This window comes from Schistocerca americana, chromosome 11 (genome assembly GCF_021461395.2).
Source record: "Schistocerca americana isolate TAMUIC-IGC-003095 chromosome 11, iqSchAmer2.1, whole genome shotgun sequence".
Classification (NCBI taxonomy): domain Eukaryota; kingdom Metazoa; phylum Arthropoda; class Insecta; order Orthoptera; family Acrididae; genus Schistocerca; species Schistocerca americana.
In genome coordinates, this window is record NC_060129.1 from 24,040,285 (window position 1) to 24,059,106 (window position 18,822).

At 46.9% G+C, this 18,822-nt stretch overlaps 1 protein-coding gene across 1 annotated transcript in view; it reads right to left on the reverse strand.

Annotated features, from left to right (window-relative positions):
• Window positions 1-18,822, reverse strand: part of LOC124553825 (poly [ADP-ribose] polymerase tankyrase-1-like) — a 111,950-nt gene that overhangs the window by 33,062 nt on the left and 60,066 nt on the right. Inside the window, exons 2-3 of the mRNA XM_047127812.1 lie at window positions 17,852-18,425; window positions 1,647-1,787 (exon numbers count right to left, since the gene is read on the reverse strand). Of these exons, the coding sequence (XP_046983768.1) occupies window positions 1,647-1,787; window positions 17,852-18,414 (704 nt within the window). The 5' untranslated portion in view covers window positions 18,415-18,425. The remainder of the gene's footprint in view (window positions 1-1,646; window positions 1,788-17,851; window positions 18,426-18,822) is intronic.

Here is an 18,822-nt window from a genome sequence, read left to right on the forward strand (position 1 = left end):
GTGGTTCGTTGTTGACTTTAAAACGAACTGCAATGGCACTGTGAAACAGTGATATTCTTTTTCAAAAAGCCAACTATGTCCGTCATCAGTGGGTACTGAATTTGAAAAAGAAAAGTGTACTTCAGGATATAATTTCATAAAAATTGCCCCAAGATGAATCAAAAACACTACTCATGGCACTCCAACACAAATTTATTTCAAAACAGCCTTATCCATCCTAGTATCAAACAATACAGTGCCTTACCAGATACCATTAAACACATACAAAACATTGGTCACTTCAAATCTGAACTGTAGTCGTACTTGGTTGATCACTGCTTTTACACAGTATATGAATACCTACAAAACTAAATTTTGGTGTGTTTACCCAATGTAGTCTCATTCAGAAGAACATTTGTATTTTATCTGTATATAGCGTAACAACATTTATTTAAGTATTCATCATTAATTGATGCATTATTGTGTGTTGTTATGTACAAAAGTATATGTAAAAATGTTAATATTAACAAAAAAAAATCCAAATATCTCTTGCACATTGTGCAGCTGTAGATGAAAATGGATCAATAAAATTACTAAACTCTGTCAGCTATAGGAGGTTGTTTACAACTGGAGAGGTATATATGGTGGAGCACACATCTCCACACAACAGTACAGACTGGAATTCCTGCATATCTCAAGCAGGCACCTTAACTATTAGGCCAGTAGAACTGGCCTGCAGATCTAACTCCAACTTTCATCTATGGGTGCTAGTGTTTGGAAGTCAGAGGTGGAAACATAAGTGACAATGGAAGTTCAAGTAAGAACTGGAGGCATGCTCCGACAGCCTAATGGTTAAGGCAACTACTTGTGATAAGCAGGAAATCCAGGTCAAGTTCCACTAATAGTAGAAATTTTCAGTGGTTGTTACACACGTGCCCAATGAAGTCATTTAATGAAAATTCAAATTATATTTGAACACACCTTCCTAACATGCCACATCTTAACTCCTGTACTGAATATTCATTCTTTGTCCCTCCAATTTCCATATCTGCTTTCTCTTCCTTCATTATTTCTTTCTGAGAACCTCTGTAAATTTATATTCACAATTATTCATTTATATAACATTTACATTTTGCTGAATGACAATGCACCAAAACCCTGCTTATGCACCAATTTCCTTCAGCACTAATTTGTAAGATACATAAACAGAAACTGCATTCAACCTACAAATATATCAAGAATGTTTGGGAAAGGATATGGCTCATACGGTACAACTGCCACGTGAATGCATTTGAGTCATTCTGAACTGAACATATTCCAGTAGCAAATTCATGAGGCTTCACCCTCATCTGGGCTCCTCATCCGAGCGTGCACAAACCCATGCGTCACTTGCAATCAAAACCCATCACACACACTCAAATACAGTCCATCATGTCAGAGTACTCACTGTGAATCCAGAGAAGGGTGTGCAACTCTATTATGCACACATACTCAAATTTCAGATTTCACCATGTCATAACACAAAAGCTATAAAAAAAAAAAATTTCTACTGACAACTGTAACTTTTCTTTATCAAATAATGGAAATTTTATTTTTTTACTTGGTGAATGCCCCATTAAATGATACTACAAGTCTAGAAATTGGGCAGGCATAGTGATGCAACTCACCACATGCGAGAGATGGTGGTGTCATCAGACGGAGGAGTGTTACGGGAAGTCACGGGCAGCGCAGCTGTGGCAGGAGTTCCGCCGTGGTCGCTGTTTGGCTGCGGGCCCGCGTTGTGCCTCCTCCTATTAGTGGCTGGCGCACTGCACAGAAAGGCACTGTGTGAGCGGGTGTTTTCGTGTGGGAGCCAGGAGGTAGCAGTGCTGCTGAGAGATTGTCTGCACAGATAATGAAACACACACTGCCAAAAAGAATATCTGTTCACTGTTAACATGTTACTGTCAGTAAAGATGAATGACTTACGATTCAACGTGCCAGTTTCCACACTACTTTTCCTACGTTCCCCAGAGGCATAGCTTAGCAGGCCAAACAACAAATTGTTCACAATGAAGCACAAACTAAAGAGAGGCTAACAAGACTGCTGCAATGAATGGACAATTTTTGGACAACATGCTTCAAATACACCATTTAGTAATAATAATACAGCTACTGGAAGTGCACTAATCCGACAGTCTCACACATTTATATGTACTTACTGTGGCATTATGATCATCAGACGGCATTCAAAGCATTTGTAGACATATGAATGGGTTATGTGAGACACATACAATAAACAGGTTGAAAGCAGGTTTTTAACTTAGCAGTTAAAGTAATTTAGAGAAAGTAGCAGTGCAGGAAGGTAGTTGTTCAGGAAAAAATGGAACTAAGGTATTAGGAAATTCAACTATAAAAGTTTTTATCACACAAATTTTAAGGGTGGTCAGTAAATAGAGTTCATATACATGGGTATAGAACCATTTTCCCTCAATAGGCGAATATTAAGCATCACCTGACTGCAATACTGAGAAAGTGTGTGAGGAAGATCAGTGAGCAGAAACAATGGAAATGCGATCAGAGACTGACATCACAGCAAAATTAAAAATTTGATATTATTACAGTATTCAAATCATATTTATCAGATTTGGAATGATTTAGCTCCTCGGGAATGGAGCTGTCAATGTTAATGAAAATAAGGATAGAGAGAGTTCATAAGTCAAAGGACAAAGTGCATTTTTGACAACTCCTGAAATGATGTTTCCATAAGGAAAGTAACTAAAATCTGCTGGTTGTGATTTTTACCTATGAGGAGACATGGAACCTAATGTATGGAGGCTCAATGATAATCAGTGAAAGAGAGAGAGAGAGAGAGAGAGAGAGAGAGAGAGAGAGAGAGAGAGAGAGAGAGAGAGAGAGAGAGAGAGAGAGGGCATTATAATCTGTTAATGCTGGGGCATAATGTTACTCCAGAAACAAAATTAAGGTTATTGTGGACATGCAGGAGATGTCAATGAGAAGGTGCATGAAAACTTTTGTATTACAATAAGCGGAGGGGCAACTACCATGAAACTGTGTGTGGAACCTGAAGGAATACAGATGATTATCAGGAACTAAAACAAGTATACTGCAAGAATTATCAAGAGCACTTCTGTAAGATACTTTAGAATAAGGCAGACAGAACAATATTTATATGTAATGTCTCAGTAATGATAAATTGCAGAAATGACAGCAGCGGCAATAAATTTATTTTTCAAACATTTATTTTCATGTTAAGTTAAAATGAACAAAGAGAGACTGAGATGGTGGGGTTTACAATAAAGACTACAACTAAAAGAAAAACTGGTTTAGGCAGTTTAGACAATATTAAGTTGCATGCTATGTTCAACTGTTCAAATGTGTGTGAATTCGTAAGGGACCAAACTGCTGAGGTCATTGGTCCGTAGACTTACACACTACTTAAACTAACTTATGCTAAGAACAACACACACACCCATGCCTGGGGGAGGACTCGAACCTCCGGCAGGAGGGGTCACGCAATCTGTGACATGGTGCCTCAAACTGTGCAGCCACTCTGCACAGATAATGCTATATATACATATTGTTAAGTAGCCCATTATGTAAACATACAGACTTAAAACATATTTGAAAAGTAAAGGAACAACACTTGTTTGGAACACATGTGTAACAAAAGATGTTGTTGTTGTGATCTTCAGTCCAGAGACTGATTAAATGTAGCCCTCCATGCTACTCTATCCTGCACAAGCTTCTTTATCTTTGAGCAACTATTGCACCCTACATCCCTCTGAATCTGTTCAGTGTATTCATCTCTTGGTCTTCCTCTATGATTTTTACCCTCCACACTGCCCTCCAGTACTAAATTGGTGATCGTTTGATGCCTCAGATTATGTCCTACCAACCGATCCCTTCTTCTAGTCAAGTTGTGCCTCAAATTTTTCTTCTCCCCCATTCTATTTAGTACCAGCTCATTAGTTACACGATCTACATATCTAATCTTGAGCATTCTTCTGTAGCACCACATTTCGAAATCTTCTATTCCATTCTTGTACAAACTTTTTATCGTCCATGTTTCACATCCATACATGACTACACTCCATACAAACACTTTTAGAAGAGGCTTCCTGACAACTCTGTACTCGATGTTAACAAATTTCTCTTCTTCAGAAACGCTTTCCATGCCATTGCCTCTCTACATTTTATATCCTCTCTACTTCGACCATCATCAGTTATTTTGCTCACCAAGTAGCAAAAATCATCTACTATTTCAAAGTGTCTCATTTTTCTAATCTTTCGCTCAGAATCACCCGGCTTAATTCGACTACATTCCATTATCCTCGTTTTGCTTTTGTTGATGTTCATCTTATATCCTCCTTTCAAGACACTGTCCATTGCGTTCAACTGCTCTTCCAAGTCCTTTGCTGTCTCTGACAGAATTACAATGTCATCGGCGAACCTCAAAGTTTTTATTTCTTCTCCATGGATTTTAATACCTACTACAAACTTTTCATTTGTTTTCTTTATTGCTTGCTCAATATACAGATTGAATAACATCGGGGATAGGCTACAACCCCATCTCACTCCCTTCCCAACCACTGCTTCCCTTTCCTGCCCCTCTGTTCTTTATAACTGCCATTTGGTTTCTGTACAAATTGTAAATCGTCTTTTGCTCCCTATATTTGACCCCTGCCACTTTCAGAATTTGAAAGAGTATTCCAGTCAATATTGTCAAAAGATTTCTCTAAATCTACAAATGCTAGAAACGTGGGTTTGCCTTTCCTTAATCTATTTTCTAAGATAAGTGTAGCATTAGTATTGCCTCACGTGTTCCAACATTTCTATGGAATCTGAACTGATCTTCCCCAAGGTCGGCTTCTACCAGTTTTTCCATTCGTCAGTAAAGAATTAGTGTCAGTATTTTGCAGCCATGACTTATTAAGCTGATAGTCCAGTAATTCTCACACCTGTCAACAGCTGCTTTCTTTGGGATTGGAATTATTATATTCTTCTTGAAGTCTGAGGGTATTTCGCCTGTCTCAACCATCTTCCTCACCAGATGGTAGAGTTTTCTCAGGAATGGCTCTCCCAAGGCTATCAGTAGTTTTAGTTAACACACTGTACTGCAGTCTAGATGTGCAGACATCAAATATCAACTCTCCTGTGTTGCCTGATGTTCTCTATTGTGGTTCTAAAGGCCATCCAGTGAATACCACAAAGTTTTCTTCTACTTAGGCACAGCACATGGTCTTCTGTTTCTATAAACTGGAGTCACTGATACGTGCCTAACAACCTCAATACTGATGAGTCAGTTAGATCTAAGGGGTAAGATAGATGCGGCTTACAGGAAAATTAAAGAGACCTTTGGAGAAAAGAGAACCACTTATATGAATATCAAGAGCTCAGATGGGAAATCAGTTCTGAGGAAAGAAAGGAAAGCAGAAAGGTGGCAGGAGTATATAGAGGGTCGATACAAGGGCAATGTACTTGAGGACAATATTAGGGAAATGGAAGAGGACGGAGGTGAAGATGAAATGGTAGATACGATACTGCATGAAGAATTTGACAGAGCACTGAAAGACCTAAGTCGAAACAAGGCCCTGGGAGTAGACAACATTCCATTAAAACTTTGTGGTATTCACTGGATGGCCTTTAGAACCACAATAGAGAACATCAGGCAACACAGGAGAGTTGATATTTGATGTCTGCACATCTAGACTGCAGTACAGTGTGTTAACCAGTACACATTAACCCTGTGTGTTGTAGAATAGAGTGTAGCAATGCAGAACACTTTTTTGCACACTGGTGAACAGAGGGGAGAAGGAAACATGGAAGCCCATCATTGTGTCGGACTGCCTTAACCTACCACGTTTCTGTCATGTAGACTGGTTTGCTCCCTTTTATGGTGGGCACAGGCTGCATGAAAAGTAATCAGCTACACCCCACTGCTCCTGTGTAAGCACCTTGCTTAGGCTAGTATATTTCATTTGCAATGCCTAAAAAATTGTGTCAAAGTCCCACTCTACTGCTTGGGTAATAAGGTAATTTTGCTACTGAAATTGTTAGCATATTGCATACCTCTATTAAGGAGACGAGAGTCAATTATGGAACACAAAAATCTGTAGTATTATCAGGCACTGTGGCATGTGCACACAGTGGCAGGGTGAAACGAATGCCACCCCTCAACTACAGTGACTGATAAATCACACTTTTAGTGTTTTATATTTGTGAGACATTGAGTTTTATCATCATCCAGTGTTATTATCAATACTAACATAAAGCTGTCCACTTATAATACAGCCTCATGGGATGTTGGCATAAGCTGGAACTGCCAGAAGCCATAGTGGGACAAGTGCAGTGTTGCCCATGTCAGGTGAAAAGTTTTGTCTTGGTTGCTGAGTGTGTACTGTGAGACATTAATGCAGAGCAGATGAGGGAATGGTGGTACTGCTTCTACATTTTTTGTCAGTTCATCATGTATGTCAAGCAAACATAAGAAATGGACAATGTGAATACATGGCTGCCCTCTTTGACTTGTGTTGGAGAATACTGCAGTGTGGAACAGAGTGACACACTTATTCCTCTCCTTCAACTTCTCTTCATACAGCATGTTGCAGTTTACAGTTCTCTTACTGTCAGCAGCAGTGACCCCAGACAACAAAAGGCTACTTATTGTAAAGAGGTGAGAAGTGACTTGTTCAACATGGTCCGAGCACTCGCGTGACTGAATTCAAATGACATTTGGCACAGTATCCATTCCTGTTCAGAGCAACACACATTTATACCTACAGAAAGATAGCTTGTGTTGAGTACACTATCAATGTACGCTTTGTTCAAAGGCCCAATACCAAAATATAAATAATAATTTGTGCAGACACAGTTTTACAGATCAATGACTGCAGATAGGGATGGACTGCTTAAAGGACAAAACAATTTACAAAGATATGTTTGTTGTTCTGTGATTGTCATTAGCTAACATATCTGCTAATAAACACAGTTCAGTTGAGAGATCCGTTGAACCTCTCCTGATGAGGCATTGAAATACTGCTGGGAAAACCTGGTTCCCCAAATTAAGCCGTCCAGATGTCGTAGCACTCTGTAATGTGCTGTTATCCTTCACATCTTCATATGCTGCATGCTGCAAAGTCCACCCAGCTCGGGTTGCAGACCTCAACCATGTGATAAAAGAGTGTTCACGATATGACAGACAATGTCGCAAGTTTCTTAAGGCCTTGATCAGAGCAAGAATTCCCCAACCTACATCTGTGATAGGCCTCTTTCGACAGCTGGCCACAACAGACTATGCCAGTATTGCCTGGTTTCTGCAAGAAGCAGTTATCCCGTAATACATCACGCACAAAGGTTCCAATGTAAGAAGTTTTGAAATATGGACTGTTCTGAGTGTGTGAATGTACAAAGTCAACCTGGATGTTATTTGGAATTAATATAATTGCTAATTCCTATGCTGCATATGTATCATATTATACTGGATGTGTCACTAACTATTGCCACCAAGAATAACTCCGAAAGTATGATAGGAGCTGAAAAGTTGAGAGACAAAACTTGCATGGGACAACAGGGGCCATAATATGATGTTGGTTTTTTGTTGCTACGTGGGCTTGCTTCAGAGATATTAAGGTCAACTTTGCTTTTTAAATGGTATGCTACAGTTTGGTACTTCTCTTCTGGTAGTGGCTATCGAGATGAATCCAATGATGTGTAAGAGTAAGGTCAACGAAGGTCACAAAGGTGGCATGAACGTCCATTTACAGAAGGTGTTCGAAGTGATGACCATTGGTATCAATGCAGTGTTGCAATCTTCTTATCGTGGATTGAGTGGTATTCCTTATCACATTGGCAGTTATCAAAGACATGCTCTGACAATCCTCTCTCGCATATCTTCAGCTGTGGATGGAATGACTTTATAAACAATGTCTTTCACGAATCCTCGCAAGAAAAAATCCAGAGGCGTCAAGTCTGGCAAAGGAGACGGCCACAACACGTCTTCTGCGTCCAGTCCAACGATTTGGGAATCGTTTCTGCAACTCATTTCTAGCCATCAGTGAAAAATGTGCCGGATACCCATTGTGTTGATATCACATTCTGTTCCTTGTTGCTAAAGGTATTTCTTCCAATAACAGACCTAATGTTTTTTGCAGGAATGAGGCGTACTCCTACCATTAAGATTTACTTCAATGAAATAGGGGAATTAATATGATCTTCCAGAATTCCACAGCATACATTCACCAACCGCGGTTTTTGTTGTGCACCTTGCCACTGCCAACACAGACTTTTAGTTGCACAATAATGTATGTTACGCATGTTAACATTTCCGTGGTTCGTGAATGCAGCCTCGTCAGTAAATAAAATCAAATTAATAAATGTGTCATCCCTCTGAAACCGAAGATGAGCCCACTGGCAGAATTCAATGCGATGCATACAATCCGTACCAGTTAATTCTTAGTGGAGACTGATGTGGTAAGGATGACATTTATGGCGATGCAGAACACGAACAACACTACTCTGGCTCATGCCAGATTCCCTTACAATTTGACGCGAACTAACACAAGGATCTCTAACCACGGTGGCAAGAGTACCAATTTCCGTTTCCTCGTTAGTAACTTTCCTTTTCCGGATGTGTTTTACTAACGCGTTAAAGATCCAGTTGTTCTCAATTTATCATACACGTATTTAAATGTATAACGTGTAGCGTGACTACATTGAGGATATCAGCGTATCAGTCTCTAGCTGTGACTGATTTTCATTGGCATTCTCTGTAAATGAGAAGCATACCGACTTGTTCTTTGAAGGAATACAACATTCACATTCGCTTGATTCGACGATAATAGTCTTGCCGTTCCTACCGGTGTTGTATTGCAAAACCGTCGAATGGTGTTTACATGTCAATGGCACGTTAGATTGATACAACGTATTCGGTGTAAATTTACTATTTGCACGATATAATTACGAGAGAGAGAACTGTCAGAGCATGTGCTTCGATGAGTACCTACATCCACATACATACATACTCCGCAATCCACCATACGGTGCGTGGCGGAGGGCACCTCATACCACAACTAGCATCTTCTCTCCCTGTTCCACTCTCAAACAGAACGAGGGAAAAATGACTGCCTATATGCCTCTGTACGAGGCCTAATCTCTCTTATCTTTGTGGTCTTCCTGCGAAATGTAAGTTGGCGGCAGTAAAATTTTACTGCTGTCAGCCTCAAATGCTGGTTCTCTAAATTTCCTCAGTAGCGATTCTCGAAAAGAACTACTCCTTTCCTCTAGAGACTCCCACCCGACTTCCTGAAGCATTCGCGTAACACTCGCGTGATGATCAAACCTACCAGTAACAAATCTAGCAGCCCGCCTCTGAATTGCTTTTATGTCCTCCCTCAATCCGACCTGATAGGGATCCCAAACGCTCGAACAGTACTCAAGAATAGGTCATATTAGTGTTTTATAAGCGATCTCCTTTACAGATGAACCACATCTTCCCAAAATTCTACCAATGAACGGAAGACGACTATCCGCCTTCCCCACAACTGCCATTACATGCTTGTCCCACTTCATATCGCTCTGCAATGTTACGCCCAAATATTTAATCGACGTGACTGTGTGAAGCGCTACACTACTAATGGAGTATTCTAACATTATGGAATTCTTTTTCCTATTCATCCGCATTAATTTACATTTATCTATATTTAGAGTTAGCTGCCATTCTTCACCAATCACAAATCCTGTCCAAAACATCTTGTATTCTCCTACAGTCGCTCAACGACGACACTTTCCCGTACACCACAGCATCTTCAGCAAACAGCCACACATTGCTATCCACCCTATCCAGATTATTTATGTAGATAGAAAACAACAGCGGACCTAACACACTTCCCTGGGGCACTCCAGATGATACCCTCACCTCCAATGAACACTCACCATCAAGTGATAAGGAATACCACTCAATCCACGATAAGAAGATTGCAACACTGCATTGATACCAATGGTCATCGCTTCGAACACCTGTAAATGGACGTTCAAGCCAACTTTTTGACCTTCGTTGAAATTCAAAGACCTTAGTCTTACATATCATTGGGTTCGTCTCGACAGCTGCTATCAGAAAATAAGTACCAGAGTATAGCATCCCATTAAAAAGAACATAGTTGACCTTCACATCTCTGAAGCGACCCCACGTACAAACAAAAAACCAACGGCATATTATGGCCCCTGTTGTTCCATGCAACATCTGTTGCACAAGCTTTTCAGCTCCTAACATACTTTCAGAGTTATTCTAGGCGGCAATAGTTAGTGAGTCACCCTGTATACCAACTGCCTGGTTAGCCGTGCGGTCAAACACATGGTTTTCCGGGCGGTAAGGAGTGCCTGGTCCCCAGCATGAATCCGCTTGGCAGATTTGTGTCGAGGTCCGGCGAATCATCTGTGGAAGGTTTTTAGGCGGTTTTCCATCTGCCTCGGCGAATGCGGGCCGGTTCCCCTTATTCCGCCTGTTACACTACGTCGGCGATTGCTGTGCAAACAAGTTCTCCACGTATGTGTCCACCACAATTACTCTACCACGCACTCACAGGGGTTACACTCGTCTGGTGTGAGACGTTCCCTGGGAGGTCCACCGTGGGCCGAACCACACAGTAACCCTGGGTTCGGTGTTGGGCGGCAGAGGGGTGAAGTGGACTGGGGTAGTCGTCGTGGGATTGCGAACCGCAGTGGCTGCGGCGGGGACGGAGCATCTCCGTCGTTTCTAGGTCCCCGGTTAACATACAATACAATACACCCTGTACACCAAATCTGTAGTTACTCACTTCTGTGACTAAATGGTTAATGCAAAAGGCTAACAAAACAAAAAGAAAAGGTGAGTGAAAGCTATGTGAGCTACCAGCAAATGGCTTCTTTAGACAGCAACGAAGGTGTGTTTCACAGTAGAGACACATCTAATGAAACTTACTGATAAACATTCCAGGCTTGAACACTCTCTCTCTCTCTCTCTCTCTCTCTCTCTCTCTCTCTCTCTCTCTCTGTCACACACACACACTCGCCCTCTCTCTGTCTCTCTCCGTCCGTTTCTCTCTCTCTCTCTCCGTCCGTGTGTGTGTGTGTGTGTGTGTGTGTGTGTGTGTGTGTGTGTGTGTGTGTGTGTGTGTGTGTGTGTGTGTGTGTGTGTGTGTGTGTGTGTGTGTGTGTGTGTGTGTGTGTGTGTGTCTCCGTCTCTCTCCCCCTCCGTCTCTCTCCCCCTCCGTCTCTCCGTCTCTCTCTGTGTCTCTGTCTCTGTCACTCTCTCACTCTCTCTCTCTCTCTCTCTCTCTCTCTCTCTCTCTCTCTCTCCCCCTCCGTCACACACACTCTCCCCCCCTCCGTCACACACACTCTCCCCCCCTCCGTCACACACACTCTCCCCCCCCTCCGTCACACACACTCTCCCCCCCTCCGTCACACACACTCTCCCCCCCTCCGTCACACACACTCTCCCCCCCTCCGTCACACACACTCTCCCCCTCCGTCACACACACACTCTCCCTCCGTCACACACACACTCTCCCTCCGTCACACACACACACTCTCCCTCCGTCACACACACACACTCTCCCTCCGTCACACACACACACTCTCCCTCCGTCACACACACACACTCTCCCTCCGTCACACACACACACACACTCTCCCTCCGTCACACACACACACACACTCTCCCTCCGTCACACACACACACACACTCTCCCTCCGTCACACACACACACACACTCTCCCTCCGTCACACACACACACACACTCTCCCTCCGTCACACACACACACACACACACTCTCCCTCCGTCACACACACACACACACACACTCTCCCTCCGTCACACACACACACACACACACTCTCCCTCCGTCACACACACACACACACACACTCTCCCTCCGTCACACACACACACACACTCTCCCTCCGTCACACACACACACACACTCTCCCTCCGTCACACACACACACACACTCTCCCTCCGTCACACACACACACACTCTCCCTCCGTCACACACACACACACTCTCCCTCCGTCACACACACACACACTCTCCCTCCGTCACACACACACACACTCTCCCTCCGTCACACACACACTCTCCCTCCGTCACACACACACTCTCCCTCCGTCACACACACACTCTCCCTCCGTCACACACACACTCTCCCTCCGTCACACACACACTCTCCCTCCGTCACACACACTCTCCCTCCGTCACACACACTCTCCCTCCGTCACACACACTCTCCCTCCGTCACACACTCTCTCCCTCCGTCACACACTCTCTCCCTCCGTCACACACACTCTCCCTCCGTCACACACACTCTCCCTCCGTCACACACACTCTCCCTCCGTCACACACACTCTCCCTCCGTCACACACACTCTCCCTCCGTCACACACACTCTCTCTCCGTCACACACACTCTCTCTCCGTCACACACACTCTCTCTCCGTCACACACACTCTCTCTCCGTCACACACACTCTCTCTCCGTCACACACACTCTCTCTCCGTCACACACACTCTCTCTCCGTCACACACTCTCTCTCCGTCACACACTCTCTCTCCGTCACACACTCTCTCTCTCTGTTGGTTTGGTTTGTGGGATTAAAGGGACCAGACTGCAATGGTCATCGGTCCTTTGTTCCAAAACTTAAAAACTACCACACAGAGGGAAAAAAAACAGATAAGAGAGACAACAGACAACACAGGACAAGAAAAACTCAGACAAAGAACAGACATAACAAATTAATACCACACGGAGTGTGGCGGTGTTTGGCCGACCATAGAATAAAAAAGGAAAAGCCAACCACTGAGAACACATTATAAACTCAGTTTAAAACCGTAGGCCAAAGGCCAGAATCAACACAAAACAATAAAATAAAACAAACACTCATATTAAATAATAAAAAAACCCTGCCCGAATAAAACGTAAAACTAAGCCAGCCATAGCAGGGTCATCAGTTAAAAGGGCAGGGAGCGTATCAGGCAGTGCAAATGTCTGCCTGACCACAGCTAAAAGGGGGCAGGCCAACAAAATGTGGGCCACTGTCAAAGCCACCCCACAGTGACGTAGAGGAGGGTCCTCCCGGCGCAGTACATAACTGTGTGTCAGCCGGGAGTGGCCAATGCGGAGCCGGCAAAGGACTACTGAGTCCCTGCGAGTGGCTCGCAGGGATGACCGCCACACAGCTGTCGTCTCCTTGACAGCACGGAGTTTATTACGCATTGTCAGTTCGCGCCAGTCATCGTCCCATAGCGCAAAAACCTTGCGGCGTAAGACTGCCCTCAAATCAGTCTCTGGGAGGCCAACATCCAGAGATGGTTGACTGGTGGCCTCTTTCGCCAGGCGGTCAACATGTTCATTGCCCGGGATACCGACATGACCGGGGGTCCACCCAAAGACCACACAGCGGCCGCAACGGGCAAGAGTATGCAGGGACTCCTAGATAGCCATCACCAGACGAGAACGAGGGAAACACTGGTCAGCAGCTCGTAAACTGCTCAGGGAATCGCTACAGATCACGAAGGACTCACCTGAGCAGGAGCAGATATACTCTAGGGCTCGAAAGATGGCGACCAGCTCAGCAGTGTAAACGCTGCAGCCAGCCGGCAAGGAACGTTGTTCGGAATGGTCCCCTAGAGTTAGCGCATAACCGACACGACCAGCAACCATCGAATCGTCAGTGCAATCAATGTCAGAGCCCTGATACGTGGCCAGGATGGAATAAAAGCGGCGGTGGAAGGCCTCTGGAGGGACTGAGTCCTTCGGGCCCTGTGCCAAGTCGAGCCGAAGGAAAGGGCGAGGAGCACACCATGGGGGTGTACTCAAAGTGGCCTGGAAAGGAGGTGGAACAGTGAAAACCCGAAGCCCGGAGAGAAGTTCTTTGACGCGGACTGCGATCGTACAGCCTGACCGAGGCCGACGTTCTGGCAGATGGACGACTGATTGCGGGAACAGGAGACGATAGTTTGGATGCCGGGCAAGCTAAAAACGTGGGCAGCATAAGCGGCCAGTAAATATTGGCGCCTCAATCGCAGTGGACGGACACCAGCCTCCACAAGTACGCTGTCCACAGGGCTGGTCCGAAAGGCACCAGTGGCCAGTCATATCCCGCTGTGTAGTATTGGGTCCAGCACCTGCAACGCAGATGGGGATGCTGAGCCATAAGCTAGGCTCCCATAATCCAGACGGGACTGGATTAACGCCTGGTAGAGCCGTAACAGGGTAGATTGGTCGGCGCCCCAGCTGGTGTGGCTCAAGCATCTCAGAGCATTTAGATGCCTCCAACACGCCTGTTTATGCTGCCGAATATGAGGCAGCCAACCGAGCATCAAAAACTACCCCCAAAAACCTGTGGGTCTCCATCATAGCAAGAAGTTCGTCGTCAAGATAAAGGCGCGGCTCAGGACGGACTGTTCGGCGCCGGCAGAAATGCATAACGTGGGTCTTGGCAGCCGAAAACTGAAAACCATGCACTACAGCCAAAGACTGCGCCTTGCGGATAGCGCCCTGTAGCTGACGTTCAACGGCTGCAATGCCAGTAGAGCTGTAGTAAAGGCAGAAGTCGTCAGCATACAGGGAAGCGGAGACAGAATTTCCCACCGCTGCAGCGAGCCCGTTTATTGAGATTAAAAACAGGCAGACACTGAGGACAGATCCCTGTGGTACCCCCGTTCTCCTGGACTCGGGAGGAACTATGAGAGGCCGCGACTTGCACGCGGAAGGTACAATACGACAGAAAATTTCGGATAAAGATCGGCAGAGGGCCCCAAAGACCCCATCCATGAAGCGTAGAAAGTATGTGATGACGCCATGTCGTATCGTACGCCTTCCGCATGTTGAGAAAGACAGCGACCAGGTGCTGACAGCGGGCAGATGGCTGACTCCAGACTCACCAGATTGTCAGTGGCGGAGCGACCTTTACGGAACCCACCCTGAGATGGAGCCAGAAGGCCCCGAGACTCCAGTACCCAATTCAAGCGTTGGCTCACCATCTGTTCGAGAAGCTTGCAAACGAGGAGGCGTCGCTTGCAGTCCACTGAAAGGTGTTTCAGCGTCTGACAGTGGATGCGATCTGGCCCAGGAGCGGTATCAGGGCAAGCGGCAAGGGCGCTGTGAAATTCCCACTCACTGAATGGAGCATTGTGGGATTCAGAATGGTGGGTGCGAAAAGAAAGGCTCCGACGTTCCATTCGCTCTTTAATGGAGCGGAAGGCCAGTGGGTAATTGGAAGAAGCGGAACTAAGAGTAAAATGCTCTGCCAAGCTGTTGGCAATTTCGTCGGAGTCTGTACGAACTGCTCCATTCAGTGAGAGCACAGGGACGCTGACAGGGATTCGATAGCCATAGAGGCGTCGGATCTTGGCCCAGACCTGCGATGGAGAGACATGGAGGCCGATGGTGGACACATACCGCTCCCAGCACTCCTGCTTGCTTCGGCGGATAAGGCGGCGGGCCCGCGCATGCAGCCGTTTGAAGGTGATGAGGTGTTCAATGCAGGGATGTCGCCTGTGACGCTGTAGCGCCCGCCGGCTATCTTGAATCGCCTCAGCGATCTCAGGCGACCACCAAGGCACAGTCCTCCTCCGAGGGGACCCAGAAGAATGGGGAATTGAAGATTCTGCGGCAGTAACGATGCCAGTGGCGACCGATTGAACCACCGCATCAATGTCATCACCAGAGAGAGGCTCAATAGCGGCAATGAATAAGGCTGACTGGGACTTGTTTTCCTCAACAAGTCCCAGTCAGCCTTATTCATTGCCCACCTGCAAGGGCGCCCAGAAGACTGACGCTGTGGCAGTGACAGAAAGATTGGAAAATGGTCACTACCACACAGGTCGTCATGCACTCTCCATTGGACAGATGGTAAGAGGCTAGGGCTGCAGATCGAAAGGTCAATGGCGGAGTACGTGCCATGCACCACACTGAAGTGTGTGAAGGAACCATCATTTAACAGCGAAAGATCGAGCTGTGCCAATAAATGCTCAATGGTGGCACCTCGACCTGTCGCCACTGACCTACCCCACAGAGGGTTATGGGCGTTGAAGTCGCCCAGTAAGAAGAAAGGTGGCGGCAATTGGGCTACCAGTGCAGCCAGGACATGCTGCGTGACATCACCATCCGGTGGAAGGTAAAGACTGCAGACAGTAACAGCCTGTGGCGTCCACACCCGAACAGCGACAGCCTCTAAAGCTGTATGTAGAGGGACAGACTCGCTGTGAAGAGAGTTAAGGAGATATATGCAGACGCCACCAGACACCCTTTCGTAAGCTGCCCGGTTCGTATAATAACCCCGATAGCCACGGAGGGCGGGGGTTCGCATTGCTGGAAACCAAGTTTCCTGAAGAGCAATGCAGAAGAAAGGGTGAAGGCTGATAAGTTGTCGGAGCTCAGCTAGATGGTGGAAGAAACCGCTGCAGTTCCACTGGAGGATGGTATTGTCCATGGCTGAGAAAGGCGTGACGGGACTGGGAAGGCAGATTACGCCTCTGGGTCACCTGCTGCCTCCGATGGAGCACCCGTGCAAGTGCTATCCATTGCGTCTGAGGGACCGGCGCGATCGAGGTCCTCAGCGGACGCAAGAATCTCCACCTCATCCTCAGACGCAGAACGTGTAGGTAGCGGTGGAGTAGGTGCCACCGCAGGTGCCTTGGTCTTACGGGTCTTCAATATCGTTTTCTCTCGCTGTTCCTTTGGTTGTCGTTGTTGAGAGGGCTTTTTGGAGTCAGTCTCCAGGACCAAAGATGATCGCGAAGCTCGACGACCAGCCACTGGTTGGTGTCTGCTGTGCCGCTGGTAGGAACCTGGGAAGGGAGTGTCCCAAGGGATCCCTTCCGAGTGAGAGAAGCCAAAGAAGACTTACGCTTCTCCGGCTTAGAAGTGGGGACTGGTGTCCCTGTTGGTTTAGTGGGTGCTGCTCCCGAGGTAGATTGTGTGGGAGCAACAGCGAGAGAAGGGGCCCCCATCGTCAAGGGGGCAGGTGAGGTCCTCTGACTGAGTGCTGACTGTTTGTGGTGTAGCTAAAGGAGCTGGAGCAGGAGTGACAGTGGAGGCATAAGATGCCATCATGCGCACGGGATGTAGCCGTTCAAATTTCTGCTTAGCATCAGTGTAAGTCAGTCGGTCCAGGGTCTTATATTCCGTGATTTTGCGTTCTTTCTGTAAGATCCTGCAGTCTGGCGAGCGAGGTGAATGAGGCTCTCCACAGTTGACACAGATGGGAGGAGGAGCACATGGAGTATCGGGATGAGATGGGCGTCCGCAATCTCGACATGTGAGGTCGGAAGTGCAGCGGGAAGACATATGGCCAAACTTCCAGCACTTAAAGCACCGCATTGGGGGAGGGATACGGGGCTTGACGTCACAACGGTAGACCATCACCTTGACCTTTTCCGGTAATGTATCGCCCTCGAAGGCCAAGATGAAGGCACCGGTAGCAACCTGATTGTCCCTCGGACCCCGATGAACGCGCCGGACGAAATGTACACCCCGGCGCTCTAAGTTGGCGCACAGCTCGTCGTCAGACTGCAAAAGGAGGTCCCTATGGAAAATAACACCCTGGACCATATTTAAACTCTTATGTGGTGTGATGGTAACGTTAACATCCCCCAACTTGTCACAAGCAAGTAACCTGCGTGACTGGGCGGAGCATGCCTTTTTTATCAAAACTGACCCAGAGCGCATTTTGGACAAGCCCTCCACCTCCCAAAACTTGTCCTCTAAATGCTCTACAAAGAACTGAGGCTTCACGGATACAAAGGATTCCCCTATCAGCTCTGGTACAGACGAGATACCTGGGCGAATACCTCTCTCTCTGTCACACTCTCTCTCTCTCCATTTCTCTTACCTGGATCTCGCTGAAGTCACAGCAATCAGCCGACTCACTTCGACAACATCTTTAGGGTGGCTGCGTACCGCGTCAGCCCACCCCTGCGTGGCCAAGACCTGGGAGTTGGCCTCGACAAAGGCGACGGCCACTTGGGCGAGTCTGGGGCAGCAGTGCCTGACGGCGAGCACCGCCGTGGCCGCCGCGCTCTCCACGGCCAGCTCGGCGGCCAGCTGCCGCTCGCAGTGGGCCTTCAGCTCCAGCAGGCCGTACTTGTCGGCGGCCGCTAGCAGCTGCGCAGCCGTGCCGGGCACGCTGGGGGCCCGCAGCGTGTACACGTAGGCCACCAGCTGCCTCAGCGCCGGGCCCTCCACGTCCGCGATGCTCACCACGCCGCTGCTGGCCTCCAGCGTGTCGTGGCGGAACATGGCTTCGAAGACGGGGCTCCTGGCTGCGAGGACGGCCCGGTGCACCACCAGCCGCGTCCGCCCCGCCACCAGCGTCACCAGCGCGCCGTCCTCCGCGTCCAGCAGCGCCCCCAGGTCCTCGGTTGCCGTCTCCTGGGCTTTCTTGTTGCCTGCCATGGTCGCCAGTTCTGCAACACGGCGCCACTGAGCAGCCTTTTGCCCTTACATCTACACCTATGGTCTACAAACCAATATGAAGTGCACGGCAGAAGGAACATCCCATTGTTCCAGTTATTAGGGATTGACAAACTGCTTATTGGCTCCTGTCTCGGGTTCTTCGGCCGACGTTCGTCTGATGATTTTTCTGACGTTTCGCCAGCACGAGTGGCTGGCATTGTCAAAGCTTCACCCTCCATTGCCGTTGGTAAACTGGAGCCGAGTTCGCGGCCGCAGACTATATATATATATATATATACAGGGTGTTACAAAAAGGTACGGCCAAACTTTCAGGAAACAATCCTCACACACAAAGAAAGAAAATGTATTATGTGGACATGTGTCCGGAAACGCTTACTTTCCATGTTA